The sequence below is a fragment of the Anthonomus grandis genome, chromosome 5, assembly GCF_022605725.1.
Source record: "Anthonomus grandis grandis chromosome 5, icAntGran1.3, whole genome shotgun sequence".
Lineage (NCBI taxonomy): Eukaryota > Metazoa > Arthropoda > Insecta > Coleoptera > Curculionidae > Anthonomus > Anthonomus grandis.
The window spans coordinates 37563237-37583966 of record NC_065550.1 but is presented as its reverse complement, the minus strand read 5'-3'; the positions used below and the strand labels follow the sequence as shown (position 1 = coordinate 37583966).

The window sequence follows — 20730 nt, the reverse complement described above, 5'->3', positions numbered from 1 at the left end:
CATTTTTATATTTTACGTATCGTATAAGTATTGTGATATATTTTACCTCGGCATTTGCCCAACGATAAACCACATGAACCAGCCCGAAGTTTAGGTCGTTCATGAACTCCTCGGTTTGGATGCCCAGTTCTAGTTCCATGTTGGCTATTTTATGGTGCACCTGGTTTATTACTCGGATTCCCTAAATAACGGTCGTAAAAAATGTGACAAAACTGGATATATATTAAAATAAGATATAGTGAGCACCATTTGCTCAAAGTCATAATAAAATTTTTAGCTCGTAATAAGTGTTTTAAGTTAATATACAGGGTGTGTTCAAAAATGCTACAGTATATACAGGAGCCATAAAGAAGTAGTTTGAGATAGGACACCGATGGTCGGAAGTGCGGCGTTTCCAAAATATAGAGTGTTCAAATTTTTAAAAAAGTCGATTTTTTTTCTTTGTCTTAAAAACGCATGTATCGATTTGAATGAAACTTTTAGGTTTTAAATGATAGGTGGTGAGGCAACTTTTTGAGAAATTGCAGGGGACTTGATTTGTCCAAGGACGGAGTTGCAGCACATGTATGTTAATTTTTTTATAAAAAAAAGATACGCCACTGTTTAAAAAAAAATCTAAATATTTTGCATTTTTGCGCTCCGACGCAGTGTTTTCGTGCAAAAAAACAGAATCCATATAAAGATCCTAAACTTTTTTGTCACAACGAAAATTTTAATATCATTACAATAAAAAATAAATAATTTAACTAAAAAACAACTTAAATAGAACAATTTAAACAATAAACAAAAAAAAAAACAATTTAAACAATGAATAATTCAAACTAAATGCTCAAAATGTCCTCCATGCATTTCCAGACATTTTCTGCACCTGTTGACCCAAGATGTACGCGAGCAACTAGGTCTTCTTTGTTGGTTACAGGTGTTGCGTAGATAAGCTGTTCCATGGCACCCCAGACAAAAAAGTCTAGAGGTGTCAGATCAGGTGACCTTACTGGCCAAGGGACTGAACCACCTCTACCAATTCACCTGTTCTTGTAGTTCTGATCTAAGAAAGCCCTTACAGTACGAGCGAAATACCCTGGACGGGTATCATGCTGGAGTCCTTTCTGATCTCTAATATTCTCTCTGACAACATTGTTTGCAATTGGGTATGGTATATCGATCTTCTACAAAAATTGACTTCCGATCCGATCTCCTAACATTGCACACTTTGTTATTATTATTATTATTATTTATTTTATGGAGATTACCAAACCATTAAAACTGCCTAAATGAACTCTGATATGGATTTTATTTTGTCTTTAAATCGCTTAAATCGTTTTTAATACAGAGGCAAAAAAAACGATTTTTTTTGAAAAATTTCAACATGCTGTGTTTTGAAAATGCACTTCCGACCATCGACGTCCTATCTCAAACTACTTGTTGAGATAAGTATGTGATAAGTATGTTATCAGTTCTTTGGAACGTTTTAGTTTTACGTTTTCTTCTGTACTGTAACATTTAGAGTCGGTCATATTTGTTTGAAAATCAAATTTTATTCTTTTCTTCATATTAAATTTTATTAAACCGATGTGGAATTTTTATTTAATTCACACAGGTTATGGGCCCAGTATGTTTAAGGGTGAATTATCGGTGAAATGGTAAAAGTTGTGTCGAAAAGTAGGTAAAAAGGTTAGTGAAGAGTAGTGTAGTGCTGCGTTAAGTTCAGGAAACCTATATAAAATGGCAGATAACAATAACTTATCCTTGGGATTTGAGAAGTTAGCCGGTAGAGAGAACCTTAATAATTGAAAATTTGGTATGAAAATGGCACTAATTCATGAAAATTTATGGATCTGCATAGAGGGTTATCCAGAAGGGGATGCAACCAAGGTTGAGGTAAAACAAAGGGCATTAGCAAAAATATGTTTGATGATACAACCTTATACACGCAAGAAATGCTGCTTTAGCAAAAGAAGCCCGGCAGAATTTACTAAATGCTTAAGAAGATAAGGGTTTATCAAGAAGGTTAGGGTTAATCAGGCAGTTAGTGAAAATTAACCCAAGCAAGAGAGTTAAAAAAACGTTCTTTTTTGGTTTACACCAGATGTACATTTTTGGTTGAACTTCGACTATGAAAATCGGATAAAATGACCGCATGATATATGTTAAGAAATGTAATATAATGTTTATGTTAGTCACGTTTAACCAGAAGGTTCATTACGTGTTAATAATATAAAATTATAATGTCATAAAAGTTTTAATTTTTTAAATCCTTGTTTACTTTTGAGCTTATTTGTATTCTTGAGTTTTTTTTTTTAATTGGCGTATCTTATTATTTAATACACGCTAATTAATAACATTTTCTATTAATATTATTTTCTGGAAAAAAAAAAACGTTTTTCGTTAATTTTACTCTTGCCCCCCCACCCGCCCCACACTATTTACTAGTAAGAAATTGTTTTTAAAAAATCATTGTTTTCCAAAATAATACGTGTGAATAACAGCTGATTTCGTCATTAATATTCAATCTAATAACACAGTTTGTTTATTTAAATTTAATATAATTATATATTAATAAATAGTTATTACAAAAACAGTGCTATTAGATTGGATAATAAAACCAATGAATTTTCAAAGGAATTTCATCAAATATTTGAGGTATGGTAATCGAGTTTAGAAACTAGATATGTAAATCCTGTATTGATTTTCTTAAATGCCAAAATGTTCTCTCCTTTTGTAAACAAAATGGTAAATGATATACGCATATTCTATAAAATTTACTTAGCTCGTAATAAGTGTTTTAAGTTAATATATAGTACTAACTATAGCTGGCGTCACTGGTAGCAAAGCTGTATTATTTTAAGGGTTTTTTTTGTTAAAAGTATGTTACCATTTTTTTATACTGTAACATTTAGAATCGGTCATATTTATTTGATAATCAGATTTTGCATTAAATTTTATTAAGCCGCTGTGAATTTTTTATTTAATTCCTACAGTTTTTAATGAATGAGTGAGTGCTCACTTACTTCTTTTAATCTAGGGGTGAGTTCTTCCTCGTAAGAGTTCTGGTCCCCCCGGAGTTTTACCCGGAAAACTAGCGAGGACAAGAGGGCCGCCACCTCTGCCGGAGTGAGATCGACGAAGATGTCGTCCACTACGAGTTCTGTGATCAGCAGTTCGTTCATGCCCATCGCCCTCGCCACGTTGCCTTTTAGTTTCACTTGAAAGAGAAATTCAATGAGAATATTGATGAAACAGGCAAGGGAAATGTTTCTTCATCCAGAGTCAATGATCCCCTCGACAGGTAAAGCTTTAAATGGCTTCTAATGTCTGGAATAACTCGAAATGTTTGGATAGGAAAGACAACGTTCTTTGCACTAAACCCAAAAAATAATATTCGCTATTGTCATGTTTTGAATTCAAATTTTACAAAGAATGTTCCAAATTGTACGTGCATTGTTGCATATCTTATCAGTGTAATAGACTCAAATAATAAAGCCGACAATGCTGCCGTTGTCCCTGCGTTTGGCGGGGTCCAGACACCGCTGTCGTCGTGCTCAGCCATTATTTTGTGCTTAGTATGACTTTTTGATTTTCTATGCGATTATTTTGTTATAGTTTTAGTCTTGATATAGCTTTTGAGCTTTACTGTCATTACATGTTAATTTAATATAATTAGCCAGTCAAGTATACCTTATATTTACAGTTATTAATTATTATACAGTCCATTCTATCGATTAATCCCCCCGATACTGACTGATCAAGAACCAGTTTTGCCCGCTAGATTTGAGGTATTCGGAACATATTTGAAAATTTTAATTATTCTGGTTTCAATATAACCTCTAATCTATTTAAGATGATATATACATAGATACTAATTATTTCGCAGCGGTATAAAGGACACTCTACCTATAGATAAATGTTAGATAAAAAAATGTAATTCCAAAACTGCCCTAACTGGAAAAATTTTGGTTCGACTTTTTTACTCTATAATAGTGGCTTTAGATTCCTGGAATAAACTCAAAAATAATTTTAATGCCTGGAAGAAATTAAGAGTGCTCACGAATTCTAAAAAGGGTGACTTCTCAACGCCCAAATCCCTTGTTCTCACCTGTATTTTGCGAGTCCACGTACCCCAATTGCCTCAGTAACATAATGCGGTTTTGATAATCCGGGTACAGCATTAAACTGGCCCCTGAAAGCTTAAATTCCAAATCTTTCTTTTTTTCTTCGAGGAATTTCCTCTCGAACACTGTGGCAAACTACAAGTAGGTACTGTAATAATTAAAGTTCTTTTTAAATGTTAAAGTGGTACCTGTTGTTCAAAATTCGGGATTTTGGTGCAGGGCAAGTGATCGATCAGTTTATCCTTAAAACGATACATAGTTTCCAAGGAGTGATACAAACTCTGCTCGTTAACCTTCAGATCGATGATGAAATGTTGGAATTCTAATTTCTGTTGGTTCTCGTTGGCTTGGAGGGTGAGTTTTTCTAGTTCTTGTATCGCTTGGGAGCACGTTTTCCCTAAGAACCATTGAATTAATGAACTGTTTACATGTTTTTAAAAAAACCGTTACCAGGTGGATCATATTTGAACCTCTCCTGTTGCCTCTTTTCCCAATCGGACTCCACCAGTTTCGCGTCGATTTTTATCGTTTTCGAGGTGATTTCGTAAATGTCCGACGGGGGAATCGTTAAAACTTGATGGCCCAGTTTGCCTGAGGGCATGAACAGTTTTTCTTGTGCCAGCGCCAACATTTGGTACCACAGATCTACTTTGTTTGTCTCGGGTTCTAAAAATCAACAATTCGCTTTCAAACATTGTACAATTAAACGTTTATTGGTACCTTTTGAGTCGGTTAGAATGAGTACCCTATAGCCGGACGTCTTCTTGGACAGGATCAGTGCCAGTTTGTTTATGTGGTACTGGTGGTTTATTAGTATGACGGCCCCTGAGGTTAATAACTTTTGTACCTTGGGGTAGTTTAATACTTGGGGCTAGAATAGAGAGCGACACATTTATTGATTTTATAATTAATTTGCTAAAAACAGCGAAGACTTTTGCCTGATCACTATTATAAGTTTAAACTGTTGTAGCGCATAGGTGTAAAATATTTACCTGTGTGCGTTATGGCCGTTAATATTAAACAAACAAATAAATTTAATAACCTTAAATACTACAATACCTAATCTATTAACACTTAACAACAATAGATGAAAAAGGACTATATTACTTACTTAAATTCATAGAAAAATAAGGAGAAAATATTATATTTATTGTGCTTATACTTTTTACATACTCAGGTGGTAGAACATTATTCAGACACAAAGTTCATAACTCAAAAAATTGACCAGATGTCATTTTGAAAATTTGTACACATAATCTATGAACAATTTGGTTAGACACCTATTTCAGCGTTTTTCAAAATTCTTACAAGAATTTGAGAAAAAAAATATTTTTCGAAAATATTGATTTTTTTAAATATTTATTCGACACAAAATTCATAACTCATAAAATTGACCAAATATCATTTTGAAAATTTGTACACATAATCTATGAACAGTTTGGTTGGACACCTATTTCAGCGTTTTTCAAAATTCGTACAAGAATTTGAGAAAAAAAATATTTTCGAAATTATTGATTTTTTTTAATATTTATTTGACACAAAATTCATAACTCATAAAATTGACCAAATATCATTTTGAAAATTTGTACACATAATCTATGAACAATTTCGTTGGACATCTATTTCAGCATTTTTCAAAATTCGTACAAGAATTTGAGAAAAAAAATATTTTCGAAATTATTGATTTTTTTTAATATTTATTCGACACAAAATTCATAACTCATAAAATTGACCAAATATCATTTTGAAAATTTGTTCACATAATCTATGAACAATTTGGTTGGACACCTATTGCATTTTTCCAAATTCTTACAAGAATTTGAGAAAAAAAAATTTTTCGAAAATATTGATTTTTTTTTAATATTTATTCGACACAAAATTCATAACTCATAAAATTGACCAAATATCATTTTGAAAATTTGTACACATAATCTATGAACAATTTCGTTGGACACCTATTTCAGCGTTTTTTAAAATTCTTACAAGAATTTGAGAAAAAAAATATTTTTCGAAAATATGGATTTTTTTTTAATATTTATTTGACACAAAATTCATAACTCATAAAATTGACCAAATATCATTTTGAAAATTTGTTCACATAATCTATAAACAATTTGGTTGGACACCTATTTCAGCGTTTTTCAAAATTCGCACGAGAATTTGAGAAAAAAAATATTTTCGAAAATATTGATTTTTTTTAATATTTATTTGACACAAAATTCATAACTCATAAAATTGACCAAATATCATTTTGAAAATTTGTACACATAATCTATGAACAATTTCGTTGGACACCTATTTCAGCGTTTTTTAAAATTCGCACGAGAATTTGAGAAAAAAAATATTTTTCGAAAATATGGATTTTTTTTAATATTTATTCGACACAAAATTCATAACTCATAAAATTGACCAAATATCTTTTTGAAAATTTGTACACATAATCTATGAACAATTTGGTTGCACCCTATTTCAGCGTTTTTCAAAATTCTTACAAGAATTTGAGAAAAAAAATATTTTTCGAAAATATTGATTTTTTTTAATATTTATTCGACACAAAATTCATAACTCATAAAATTGACCAAATATCTTTTTGAAAATTTGTACACATAATCTATGAACAATTTCGTTGGACACCTATTTTAGCGTTTCTCAAAATTCTTACAAGAATTTGAGAAAAAAAATATTTTTCGAAAATATGGATTTTTTTTTTATATTTATTCGACACAAAATTCATAACTCATTAAATTGACCAAATATCATTTTGAAAATTTGTACACATAATCTATGAACAATTTCGTTGGACACCTATTTCAGCGTTTTTTAAAATTCGCACGAGAATTTGAGAAAAAAAATATTTTTCGAAAATATTGATTTTTTTTAATATTTATTCGACACAAAATTCATAACTCATAAAATTGACCAAATATCATTTTGAAAATTTGTGCACATCATCTATAAACAATTTGGTTGGACACCTATTTCAGCGTTTTTCAAAATTCGCACGAGAATTTGAGAAAAAAAATATTTTCGAAAATATTGATTTTTTCTTTTATTTATCCAACACGAAGTTCATAACTCAAAAAATTGAACAATATAAAATTTGTAAATTAACTTCGTAAGTCTATTTGCTACATTTTCAGTATGTGTATGCCATTTAAGATTTTAATCCATGAATATTCCAATGTATTTAGTCTGTCAAATTTCCTTTATTTGATAATTATTTTCAATCGAAAAATATGAATAAACCGGTCTGTTTACCCCAGTGAGAGAAAAAGCAGTTTAATTTGTTGTCGTTATATTCAGGCTTAACTTATAAATTTCCAACCATTTTTTACTTTATTCAGGCCTTCTATAGCATACTGTTTTCTTTGATCCCAACTCGAACCATTAAAAAGTAATCCGCATATAAAATATGGCTCCATTAGTTAGTTTAATATAGAGAAAAGAATTTAGGTAAATTATAAGTACAGTACCTTGTGGCACTCTTATTTTTATAATTTCGCCATCGCTTAATATATTATTGACCTTAACAAATTATCGTCTAAATTGTAAATAATTTTCCATAAGTGTCATTGCGCTTCCTCTTATTCCATACTGCTCTAAAACTTGAAAGAGCTTAGTATATGGTACTGTATCGAAGGCCTTAGCCAGGTCAATAAAAACACCAAGACATTAATATAAAGAATATAATGTTATGCCTATTAATCGATCTTTTAAACTGTTCATACAAATATTATCAAAACATGTAATTTGGCAACATTACAATCTACGTAGGTTTCTTTAATTAGTGTAGCAGATATACCATCAATACCTAGAGAATTTTTGTTTTTGAGATTTTTAATAGGTTTAATTGGTTCATTTTTAGTAACCGGAGATAAAAACATTGACCGACTATAAGTTTCTTGAAGCCATAGGATATTGTTGGGTTTTCGAATTTTGTTTTAATACCATTTAATTTTAATTTGTGAAGTATTCGTTACAGGAGTTAGCCATTTACATCAAAACAAGTAAATTATCAATTTTAATATCAGGCACTTATCCAAAGTTTTTTCATTACTGGTGTCTTTTAAAATTTCATACATTTTTTGCTTTGTTAATTTCAGTGTTATAAAAGGTATATTTTAAACTAATTTTTAAGTTCTATATTGTATTGATCAGTTTTCTTTAAAGTTTGTCCCTATGTCTAATTACACAAAAGAATTTAAAAAAAGCTGATTACCATAATTTCCTTCCTGATGCTCAAATAAGCGCTGGCACACTCGAAAAACTGCACCAGCGGTTGCAAGTAGCTGCTCAGCTGCTGTTTGGTCAGCTCCTCCAATTGTCTCTCGGTTTCCTTTAAATCCGACTCCCAGTTGGCCACGTGGCTCGGATGATCCGCCTCTCCGAAACTTTTGGACAGCATTTGCTCCACCGTTAAAGATTCGACCCTCAACAAACTCAGAACCTCGATTTAAAGTTGTCGATTAATTTTGTCGTTTTTTTATTTGGAGGAATTTTTCATTAATAAGGATCCAAGTGATTATTTATTGCTTAGAGAAAAATGGTATTAGGTATTTTGTAAGGTGTTTTTGCTTTTTTTAATTAAAATTTGTTATTTTTAAAAACTGTGATTACTCAGAAAATTTTACTCTTTTATAAACGAAATTCTCTCGTTTTGCATTCTTCCGTTTTTGATTCGTGTCTCTAACTTTAATAACAAAGGAGTTATCAAATCTATTATCCCAAATTTGAGTGTGTCTCAAAAACCGTTAATTTCTCAAAAAAATTTACTCTTTTACAAATGATACTTCTTGTCTCGTTTTCCATTTCGGTCTTTGATTCAGGTCTCTAGCTTCAATAGCAAGGAAGTAATCAACGTTTTTGAAAATTATCCAAAACAAGAAAAGCTCAAAAGCTGTAAACCTTTCGGGAAAAACATTAATAACTAACACAAATTACACTTTATCCCTTGGTCCCTTATTAATAAATTTTACTCATTTAATATTTAAAGCTTTCCCTTACCATTCCATAAGTGATCCTGAATTGGCTCACGAGTTTATTGGGTCTTCCGGTCATCATGTCTTTCAATTCTGCCTCACGGGGCACGGACGTTTTGCACAGGATTAGTACAGTTCCGCGCTCGTCTTTACCACGTCTACCTGCCCTACCTTGAAATTAAAGTGTTACTTCTTGTCTAGAACTCTATTCTTTAGTGTGACAACAAAGACCAAGGAGTTATTGCCCCCTTTCCAGGCAGTTGAAAGTCATTTTCTTAAAACAATTAAGAGGATATATAGCGCAAACAATAAAACGATTGATTAAGAAGTGAAATCTTACCAGCCATTTGAATATATTCCGCGGGCAGTAAGTTTCTCAGTTCCATTCCGTCGTGTTTCCTAATGGAGTCGAAGATGACGGTTCTGGCGGGCATATTGACCCCCATGGCGAAAGTTTCTGTGGCAAAAAGGATCTGAAAACGAGTTTCTACGTTATCACAAGAAAACCACAATGGAAATCTGTTTTTGTGCCTTAATGAGTCCTTTCTGGAAAAGCATCTCCACGATTTCCTTTACTATAGGCAGCACCCCGCTGTGATGTACCCCGATGCCCCTGGTTAAAATGTTCTTCATTTTTACTATCTGCGGTATGTTCCTATCCGGTTCTTTTAAGGACCTAAAAAACACATTAAATAAGTGTTTTAACAAACGTTATAAACGATAAAATTAATTAAATAATAACCTAAATACGTACTTCCTATTACTTAATTAACTAATTAAAAAATTCTTTCTTTTCCACTTTTTTGTCTTCGCTATGCTTTATGCTTTCCTCACTTTCTTCACTATACAGCAACTGAGAAGCTCAATCTTTGGGTCATTATCGTATATTGAAGCTTTACTTTTTCATGCAACTTAATTGATAAATAATAGAATAGTATTTTTTTAATTATAACGCTCGGTTACCGGAATATCTAAGAAAGAAATTAACGAGTCTCGGAGTACAAGAAGTGTAAAAGATATGACTTCAAGTGCAAGAAAAAACGTTGGAATGACTTCAAAAGTCTAGAAGACAAAATTTTAGCTGGATAAATAAATTCCTTCCAGGCACTTAAAGTTTTTTCTTAAGTTCTTTTAGGAAAAAATAACGTCAAAAAGCAGACTAAAAAGACAGAAATAATAGACTTCCAAAAGAGTAGTTTTATTGCCTACAAGTAAAAAATTACTCTTTTCCAGGTATTTCTCGAAATCACGTTTTAAGTCACTTCAGACAATGTTAAAGAGTAGTATTTATGAACGTGGAATAAGTGTATTCTTATCTTAAGTGCTTGGAAGAGGTCATTAACTAACATAAAAGAGTGAATTAAGTGTTTTTCTGTTTAAAATGATTAGAATAAGTTTTCAAGGATCTTAGGTACCGGGGCTAAGTTCCACGCCATTTTACGCACCTGGAATTGATGTCCAATTATTTATAAACACTTTCTAAAGTGACTTAAGAGCCCGGATTAAGTGTCACATTGCCTTAAAAATAAAAATTTATTTTTTCCAGACATTTAAAGCTATTTCTGAAGCCTTTTTAGACCGATTAGAAAAAAAAAGTTTAGAGATTGCCATAATTGATTCACTTTAAGTCCCTTCAGACAATTTTAAATATTGGTATTAAAGAGCCTGGACTAAGTATATTCTTATTTAAAGTGCTCAAACGAGTTCATTAACTAATATAAATGTCTGAACACCAAGTGTTTTCCTGTTTAAAATGTTTGGAATAAGTATTCAAATAACTTAAGTTCCTGAAAGTTGATCTTTAAGTAACCTAAGATTCTGGTCTAAGGAGGTCACTTTAAGTGCCTGGAATAGGTGTGCAATTACCTAAAAATGCTCTATGAACTGACTTAAAAGCCTGGAGTAAGTGTCACAATGCCTTAAATACCTGTAAGAAAAAAATAAATTCCTTATAGGCACTTAAAGTCATTTCTTGAATCTTTTTAGACCGATTAGGAAAAATGGTTTTCTTGATAAAAATAAGCATTAAAATGCACACTTTTAAGTTTAAAGACAATGTTAAAGAATGTTGAGTCTGGACTAAGTGCCTGGAAGAGGTCATTACAATAAAGGTTTGTACTAAGGGTCTTTCTGTTTAAAATGCTTGGAATAAGTATTCAAGTAAGTGCTTGAAAGTTGCCCCCTTAAGTAACCCAAGATCCAGGTCTAAGCTTGAGATTACTTTAAGTGCCTGGAATAGGTGTCGAATTATTTACAAATGCTCAAAAACCTGGACAAAAATTTTAATTTAACATTTGAATAACTTTAGAGCAATTTGAAGACATCCAGGTTCCTGAAATAAGACCAAAAATTCTTTATTTAAAGGTATTTGGAGACATTCAAAAGCTTGTGATTTTGGAGTAATTTGGAAACACCCAAAAATCTGGTTGGCATCTTGAAAATTTGAATTTTTATTTATTTTTTTACCCAAGCCACATTAATTTAAAAAAATCGTTAAATAAAATTTTTTTTTTTAAAAACCTAGAATAAGAAGAATAATTGAGGAGCGTTTTTTCAAAACTCAACAAAAGCAAAAATGGCCAAATATGAGTTACACATATTTATATATGGTTTTTGGGGTCGGCTATTGATTGGTGCACTGAAAATACAGCAAAACGCAACAAACACCGCGCTATAGCCATTTAAAATTTCAAAGGTTTTGCAAAACTCAACAAGATCAGACGTATATAGACATACAACGAAGCAGTATTGTAATACACACCCTAAGACATAATCATGTTCGCTCGCAAAATTTAAAAAAATATTTTATAATGATTTTAATTTAGGATTTGGCAATCCGCACACGGATACATGTTCCACTTGTAAAAAATTTGAAGTACTTATTAAACAAACCGAAGACCTCGACAAAAGAGGAGAATTAAGAAAACAGTTAAAACTGCACAAACTGAGCATGATTTTTTGCTTAGGTTAGTCTTTAGGTATTCTATCCTTTTTGTTTGTTTATTATAGGGGAACTTGTAACATGGTAGTTTGGAGTCTCTATAGATGTAATTGTAATATTGTAGTATTTGGTTCGCCCCTTCTATTATGGCTGATGTTGGTTGCCTTGTCCAATAATTGTGCCACTTGTTTATCATTTAATAGAAAGCTAATATTTAAGTCCGTACTGTATGACTTGATTTCGACCTGATTTTCCCTGCAAATTTTGCTGTTAGCCATGTTCTTCTGAGTTCCATAGGATTTTCAGCTGACTCTCATAGAAGTCCCTTACTTGGGTTGACTTCATGCAACCTAAGGCCATTCTTAGTACTTGAGTCATAGCTGTTTTGAAACCAGGCAATACAACGAAGCTACGTAACTGCAGGCCTATTTCGATTTTGTGCTTCTTGAATCGTGCATTATCCATCAAATCTACTCGCAAACTAAAAGCTTTATATCATCAGATCAGCATGGATTTATGCAGAGAAAGTCTCGTGATAGAAACTTGACTCGTTTTTCTCAGAGTATCTGTACTACGCTGGATCAGTTTGGCCAGGTTGAAGACTTTCAGGGGGCATTTGATCAATTAGACCATCAAACTTTTCTTTTTAAAATTAATGCCTTGGGATTTTCGGATAAGTTGGTTCCTCTTGTACAATCTTATATAACTAGCCGCCATCAATTCGGGGTTTAAGTTCTCATAGTCACGAGATATCCTCATGTGTCCCACGGGGATCTAATTTAGGTCTTCGTTTTTTTTTCTGATATTTATTGATGACCTTACTAAGCTTGTCAAATGCCCAATATATGGTATAAAACAAACAAGTTGTACTTAAATAAGTCTAAATGTTGCCAATAATATTTGATTACGCAATTGATAATAATATTTTAACAAGATGTAGTGAGATCAGGGATTACTTTTGATCGTAACTTTGACTTCAAAACTCTCAAATAATGTCGTTTCAGCTGCCTCTAAATCTTTGGGATCTATTATTCGCAGTGGCAAAAATATTCATAACCGTAACACATTAAAAATTCTGTACTTTAGTTTTGTTAGATCCCAATTAAAGTAGGGTTGTCTCATTTGGCATCCAATTTACCAAGTTGCTATTATTATAAAATTTTTGAAATATTTAGCTTTTAAAGACGTTGGTGTTTATCCTGCTCCAGAATTAGACAATTATTTTTTATTCGATCTTTACTTGCAAACCAGAAAAAATTACCTTTTTATACAAACTCTTGATTATACCGAGTTACTCAATCAAATTAGGTACACAGGTTAAACCCAAGGTGTTCCTTAACTTTTTATTGTCAACGTCCTAGAACTAATATGCTATCTAGAGCGCCGATAAATTATATCTGTTATTTGTTTAATACTTATTGTACACAATGTAAATTTTTTTATGATTCATTGAAAGCAATAATTAGCAAGGTTAATTGATCTATTACTGTCTTCTATTGTTTACTTATTTTATAGTTTAGGTTAGGGTTCTGATGTATTATAAGTAATTTTGGTAAAATATTTTTTGTTTCTTTTTCCTTTTTGCTTTTTTTTGTTATTTCTTTATCAAGATTTATTTAATTTTGTATTTCCTGTAATATATATGACTATTCATTATTATTTATTTATACTGTGTTTTGTCTATTTTATATGCATATTGTTCCATATTCCAAGTGACTTCTAACAATTGCTTTGTATACTGTAAGCAGTATTTTTGGGTCTGCATCCCACCTTAGATTAGTTAGATTCTTCATCACATTAATGGCTCTTTATGCTTTGGCTATGCAGTGTGTTGTCCATTTCATATTGCAGTCAAGAGTGATGCAAGATGTGAAGTATTTGTATTCTGTTTGGTTTAGTTGCGGTAGGTTTGTATATCTTCTTTTAGTGAAAATCATTGTTTTAGTTTTCTGTAATGACGCTGGTAGGTGGTGTTCCTCTAGCCAGGTATTTATTCTATTTAAACTGTGATTGCAGCCGTCTTAACATTGTGTTTATGTTTTGTCCTTTGATTAATAGTACTGTATCGTCCACGAATTGTTGTTTTAATTAAGTTGATCTAACTTCCTAATATTTATTTAATAATTTTTTTTCTTTATTCCTAGTTGGTTCATATATGTACTTTGTGAGTTTTTCTATGCGAACATTTTCATAGGCTGCTGTAATGTCTAAGAATACTATTATTGCTTTTTCGGTTTAACGTGAAGGCCTTGTAAATTTCTGTGCAGACGTATATGCAATTTTCCATTGTGCCTCTTGTGGTCTTTGAGAATCTGTTTTGCCTGGGGCTAAATGCTTTTTGTTTTTATAGCTGGTGTTCTAGCCTTGCTGCAATTATCAAATCCAGGATTTTTCCTACACATGAGCTTAGCTGTTATAGTTATCTCATCTTCCGTTAGGCTGTCTATTTGAGTTTGATTTTGGTATTCCTTTTAGGGCCAAATTACGGATCATCTGGTAAAGTTCCTGTGTGTTATCAAGCAGATAAATTCTATCCTCTCGGTAAACCTACCAATAGAGCTGTAGGAGGAATTATGAACCAAATTTTAGCCTGTAGCAGAAGGTTTACAATTTGGCAACAACATAATTGTTGTGGCCCTTACAATAAGTGTTTGGTTTTTAATTTGTGATAATAGTTATAGGTACTTGTATACTTGTTTTTTGTAAAATCCCACCAGACATTTGCCAGTGAATCACAGTACACAGCTTTTTAGAAACCGTATACTGTGCCCTGAATTTGGTAGAATTTTAATCAATTTTTTTTAGAGGATGTCTGATTAACCTAGTTAAAAAAAAAAAGAAATCGGTAAACTTTTCTGAAAAAGAACTTATTTTGCTCTGTAATTTAGTAAGTCAATATACGGGTACAATTGAATCAAAAAACACTGATGCAACATCTTGGAAAGAAAAAAAATCAGGCCTGGGAAAAATTGACAGCAAAATTTAATGTAAAAAACCCTGTGTCAGGGGTGGTTCGAAAGTATGAGGGTATAAAAAAAATATAAGAAACAAAGTAGCCAAGAACAAACAGGAAATATTTAAAACTAGTGGCTGGTATTTAAATATGGTGGCTCAAATTTGACGTTACTTTATTGGATTTCTTAGATGTATGTTTTCTTTTCATTTCTTAGTCACATAACAGTGGCATAGCCAGCAAAGAGAGGCAGCTGAGGGAAAGGTGTAACTTTAAGTTGGGCATTATCATGTTAAATAAAGAGAGATTTAACCAGATCAAAAATAACAAAATATTCATACAGGCTAAGAACAAAATTTAGAATATTATTATTCACAAACTTGTTGCAAAACTATGCAAGCTCTAACTCTTTGAAAAATTTGAGGTTATAAATTTCCTGGTAAACCTTTTATACACTGCTTTTTCTTATTGTTAACTTATTCTACTGGTAAGCAAGAATTATCCCACTGGTAAGACAAACAAGAAGTTCATAATTCAAATTTTAATGTTACCAGCAGGATAACTTTTCCGGACATTTTACCAGCCGATCCATAATTTGGCCCTAAAAGGGATCAATTTTAATTAGGTTTGTTATTTACCTTGGAAATAATTAAACTACAGTCAACGCGAGTTAGGTTAGAGTTTTTGACATTCAGTCAATAAAAGAGTGTTCTTGGAGTAAATGTAGGAGTGTGTTCCTGAATTTTGTTACAATACTGTCCCTAAAGGTTAGGATACAGTAATACCAAACCAACAAAAATATGTGGCTCAGTGTCAGGGCTCTGAATCTTATGCAGTAAATTAAAACATCCATTACGAAACATATACTATTCAGAATCAGTGTCAATTTTTTATATTTGAACTTTTCCTCCTCCTTATTTAAAATAGAAAAATTAACATTTCTTTTGGTAAAGTTTGCTCAATTTCATAGAGTTGGGGTTTGAGTGTCAATATATGTCATTTTGTTTTGTTTTTGCAATTTTGATTAGTTTCTTGGTTAAAGTCCCTATTCGATACCTCTGGTGCTTAATGTGTTCTTGGCATTTTTTCTGATAGCTCTTCTAGGTATTTTAAATATGCTCTGTTACGGATCTCCAATTTCTTGAAATCGGTGTTTATTTGTCACGTGTTTTTTCGTCTTATCAAGAACTTGATATGACCAGCGCGTGAAGCAAATTAATCGAAATGTAAAACACTAAATGTCCACTGTAAAACACTCCAAAAAAAAAAGAATAATTTCATGACTACAAAAAATCGATATACAACAATTTGACTATAAATACTTTGAATGATTAAAAATGCTACAAATGGCATTAACTTGCTGCTAGAGAACCTAAGATTTTAAAGAAATTTGAGGTAAATCCGTTGTACCTGATACACTTATTGAAAAACACCACGATCTGGGACTTTTCTTGTTGCGACGTCAGGTCCAAGTTGGTCAAGATGTCGGCGTTATTGTCGCATTTCTGTCGCGAAAATATGAAAGCGACCACCGGCAACAGCTCGAACTTTTGCAGATGATCCACCAGGCTGCTCCATAACGTTTTCTCCTGTTTGATCATGAATTTCGTGTTCTGGTCTTTAAGGGGCTCCAGGGCGGCCTTGGCCTTATGATAACTGAGAAATACTATTATTTTAACCTCGCCATTAAGTTAAAAATTAGTTAGTACCCTTCGGTGAGCCACTTTTCAGCATCTAGAACCATAAATTTGTTGTGTCTGCTGCCACCCCAACGGCCGGTATAAAGGAAATGCTGTAGAGGCACCGGTCTTTTCGTGGTGGTTATCACGTAAACTTTCCTGAAAATCAATCACCAGGGATAAGGGTTAAATCGCTTTAAAAGTGGAATTTTCACCTTTTATGGGTCCTGCCCAGCCAGTCGGCGAATTCGATGGTGTTTGGTACTGTGGCACTCAATAGGACCACACAGACCTCCTTGGGGAGCATTATGAGCACCTGTTCCCATACGTGACCCCTTTCTCTATCGTTGATGTAATGTACCTGAAAGAATTTAAATTATTAAGTAATTTTTGCCTTTTGCCAGGCATTTCATCTTTTTCCAGGAAGTTGACAACATTTGTGACCTTTTCCATGAATTGATAGTTTCGATTGATTGATCTATAGTAATTCTTCTCCTTTCAGGTATTTCAAGGAATTTTTTAACTAATTCCAGGCAGTTAAGGCCATTCATGATGGCCATTAATGACACTTAAACAGTTTAAAATAAAGTATTCTCAATTTCCTTGATAAATAAACTATTCTCAAGTTTTTGTAGAGTCTCCTTCACTAATTCCTTCCCGTTTTTTTTTGAGCATATTTTTTTGCAACTGCTTAAACTGCTCGATAGAGCATACCAAACACATAATTTTATTCATCTGTCTTTTTTATTGTATTTGAAAAATCTGCTATAACCCACTCATTTCCATTTAAGAGTTTTCAATAATTTCTGCCAATTTTCTAAAAGATCTTAGGGTTTGTAACTTGAACAAAAAAATTGAAACTGTACTCTTTTATTTATTTCTCCCACACAGATGCTTGCATCTTGGGGTATATAACTACATAATTCAAATTCTGTTATTATAATAATTAATAACTGTGTAACTATGACTCAATAAATTGAATTGAATTGAATTTGCCTGATTTTTTAAATTTAATTGGAAGCACCGTAGAAAAAACCTTCAACTGCCTGGAAGTAAGAGTTTATGATATTTTAAAGCTTCACTTACCTCATCAAAAATGACATACTCTATATCCCTGGTGATGTCACTACCGCAGTATAACATAGATCTCAATATTTCCGTGGTCATTATAAGACAGGAGGCCTTCTGGTTTATTTGGAAATCACCAGTGATCAGCCCGACGTCCTTAAACTCATCCCTAAAATGCCATCTAAATCCCCAAACTGAATGGAAAACAGTTTACTCACTTGAAATCTCGATACTTTTGGTTGGATAAGGCCTTAATAGGTGAAGTATATATGGTGCGAGTCATATGTTTTTGTGATAAAGCTATAGCGTACTCGGCCACAGCAGTTTTTCCTTATAGAAAATAGATGAATAAGAAAATGTTTCTCAGATTTGTTTGTGTCTTACCGGCAGATGTGTGGGCCGCCACAAACACGTGATTATGTTTCTCCAGTTGTAAAATGGCCAGTTTTTGAAAATTGTCCAACTCGAAAGGGAACTTTTTGGCCATATCTGGAATTTTCTTTTCAAAATCTGTGACGGGCTGGTTGGGGTCGAGCAACACTGCCCATTCACTAGTATTCGACAGACTTGTGGGTGGTAAAGATGACAGATTTAAAATTCTAGGCTCTTTCGGTAGAATTTCTTCCTCTTCAGGTAAAAGTTCAGTATCCTCTTTAAGTTCTTTATTTGCAAGAGACTTTTTCTCAATTTCCCATTCGCCAAGGAAATCTTGCTCTTTTTCAATAAGTTCTAAAAGGTTTATTTTGCTTTTAGGCTCCTCCAGCCCCAATGAGCTTTTCTTTCCGTCATCTTCTAACAAAGTATAACCGTCTCCAGCAAAAATTAGTCCTCTTTCAAAACCAGGAGGAACCGTAAGCAATTCTGAAATTTATTTATTTATGGAATCCATTTACAAAAGTGTTACATAGCAATTGGCTCATTAATACCATAATTGTAATATACCATAATACATCGGTTGGTTTTCAAGGAAAGAATTCAGGGGAAAGGTGAATAGTAAGAATACAAAACTCATTGCTCGAGGATCTACACAGGTGGCTCATCCAAAATCTTCAGAGCAGCTCTTTAACGAGTTGCTTGCCATTTGGATTGCCAACCTTTGAAGAGAGACGGCTGAATGAAAAGAGTAGAGCGGGATGTAAAAGAGTGGAATGGGACTGAAAATATTTCGGATTGTCTATTCAATCTGGAAGGCACCCTAAGTTTAAAAAAAGACAATAACTCGGGACAATCTATAGTAGCATTTAAAACCTTATGCATAAAACATAAGTTGAGTAATGTTCTTCGTGACTCTAATGTGGGTAAGTTCAGGTTATCCCTGACCCATTGATAATAATACTCCTGTCTCCTGTAACCACATCTAAAAGCAGCCACCCTTAAAAATTTATTTTAAGTTTTTTCAATTTGCTCAATAGCAGTTATATGACAGGGACCACATAATTGAGCCATACTCCAAGATGGGCCTAATCTAAAAGTAAACAAAGACAAATCAGTTGTAGACCGTTGGATAAAACCCAGCATTTTCATTGCCCTACTAGTCACCTGATTGATGTGACTTTTAAAAGACAACCTGGAGTCAATAAATATTCCTAAGTTAGAAACCTCTGTTTTGACACCAATTAATTGCTACATTATTTATTTTATAAAGAAAAGCAATAGCCATTCTTTGCTTAGAAAAAGTAATCTTATGGCATTTATTGATATTAAGGGACATTCTATTCAAGTGGCACCAATCAATCAGTCTTTTTGCAGGAGCACAGCATCGGAATGGGATGTGATAGGCTTAAATAGCTTCACATCATCAGCAAACATTAGCACACGACAATTTTCAAGTTTCCAAACTAAATCAATCAAAAAGAGGCAAAACAAAACCGGGCCTGAGTGAGAGCCCTGTGGCACCCCAAATAGCACCAAAATTTCAGAGGAACATATACCTCCAAGATTATTAATCTGGGTTCTACCTCTGATGAATCCCGAGGTCCACTGAAGAAGAGGCCCCACAATACCTAAAGCCCTAAGCTTCTGCAAGAGTACCCCATCAAAACCATTTGGAAAAATCTGTATATATTGATTCAACCTGAAGTCCCGCGGTAGAGGTAGTTGACATACAGCACCAAATTAGCATCAGTAGATCTGCCTTTTATAAATCTGAATTGCTCAGGATTAAATAAAGATTTAAAACTCCAGGCAATCCTATGACTGACCAGATAGTCAAGCAGCTTTGGCAACTCAGATTGGTTACACACAGGCCGATAATTGGAAATTTCATTTCTACTATCAGATTTAAAAATGGGTTTTAGAAAACTTCTCTTCTACAGAGTGGAATAAGAACCAGTACCTAGAGATTTGTTAAAAATGAACAGTAAATTAATGCACCTTAGAGATATTTTATAATGTTATTCAAAATTTACCAGTGGTATCTAATAAAGTATTCCTCTTAGGCAAGTCTAGCACTGGTTCAGGAAAACTGCCAGGCTGAAAGGGGACATAAGAAGTACTGCCCCTAACCATTTCAGAAGGAGGTGCAGGTGCCCTAGTAAATGACATTGAATTTGAGGCATCTGCCCCGACTGACTCAATAGAAACTTCTCGGAACTCCACTATTTCACCTGTATCCAAGTCTCTTTGCACCTGTAATGTAAAATGTTGTGTAGGTTATTAAATATATTTATCCTTGAACATACTCTTAGGGTGGTCGATACGGGAGCCTCATCAAAATGCAGCAGTTCTAATATTTCAGCCTCTCGGGGCCAAAACTGCTGGTTTTTTTCATACTTATGAATGGGGAGATTTTCCGGGCACAACACGTATTTTTCCAATTCTACTTTTACGTCGTCAAATATGCCTGGTAGGTCCGGGTGATACATGATTATGTTTATTTAATTACCATTTATTTATTTGGAAAAATTATAAACAAATATTGGCTTTCGTTTCTCCCCAGGTTCTACTAACTTAACCACACTTTTTTACAGGTGTCAGCTGTATCGGCTTAAATTGTACAAGG

General features: G+C 32.9%; 1 protein-coding gene across 1 annotated transcript in view; it reads right to left on the bottom strand.

Moving 5' to 3' along the window:
* The window catches only part of LOC126736107 (helicase SKI2W), a 21875-nt gene extending 1145 nt beyond the window's left edge, over positions 1-20730 (bottom strand). The window contains exons 1-18 of the mRNA XM_050440323.1: positions 20411-20730; positions 20138-20357; positions 18114-18590; positions 17948-18059; positions 17748-17898; positions 16877-17022; positions 16692-16820; positions 16393-16638; positions 9620-9764; positions 9429-9561; positions 9114-9259; positions 8329-8556; positions 4830-4980; positions 4560-4775; positions 4298-4506; positions 4094-4244; positions 3009-3202; positions 47-181 (exon numbers count right to left, since the gene is read on the bottom strand). Of these exons, the coding sequence (XP_050296280.1) occupies positions 47-181; positions 3009-3202; positions 4094-4244; positions 4298-4506; positions 4560-4775; positions 4830-4980; positions 8329-8556; positions 9114-9259; positions 9429-9561; positions 9620-9764; positions 16393-16638; positions 16692-16820; positions 16877-17022; positions 17748-17898; positions 17948-18059; positions 18114-18590; positions 20138-20357; positions 20411-20593 (3372 nt within the window). The 5' untranslated portion in view covers positions 20594-20730. The remainder of the gene's footprint in view (positions 1-46; positions 182-3008; positions 3203-4093; positions 4245-4297; positions 4507-4559; positions 4776-4829; positions 4981-8328; positions 8557-9113; positions 9260-9428; positions 9562-9619; positions 9765-16392; positions 16639-16691; positions 16821-16876; positions 17023-17747; positions 17899-17947; positions 18060-18113; positions 18591-20137; positions 20358-20410) is intronic.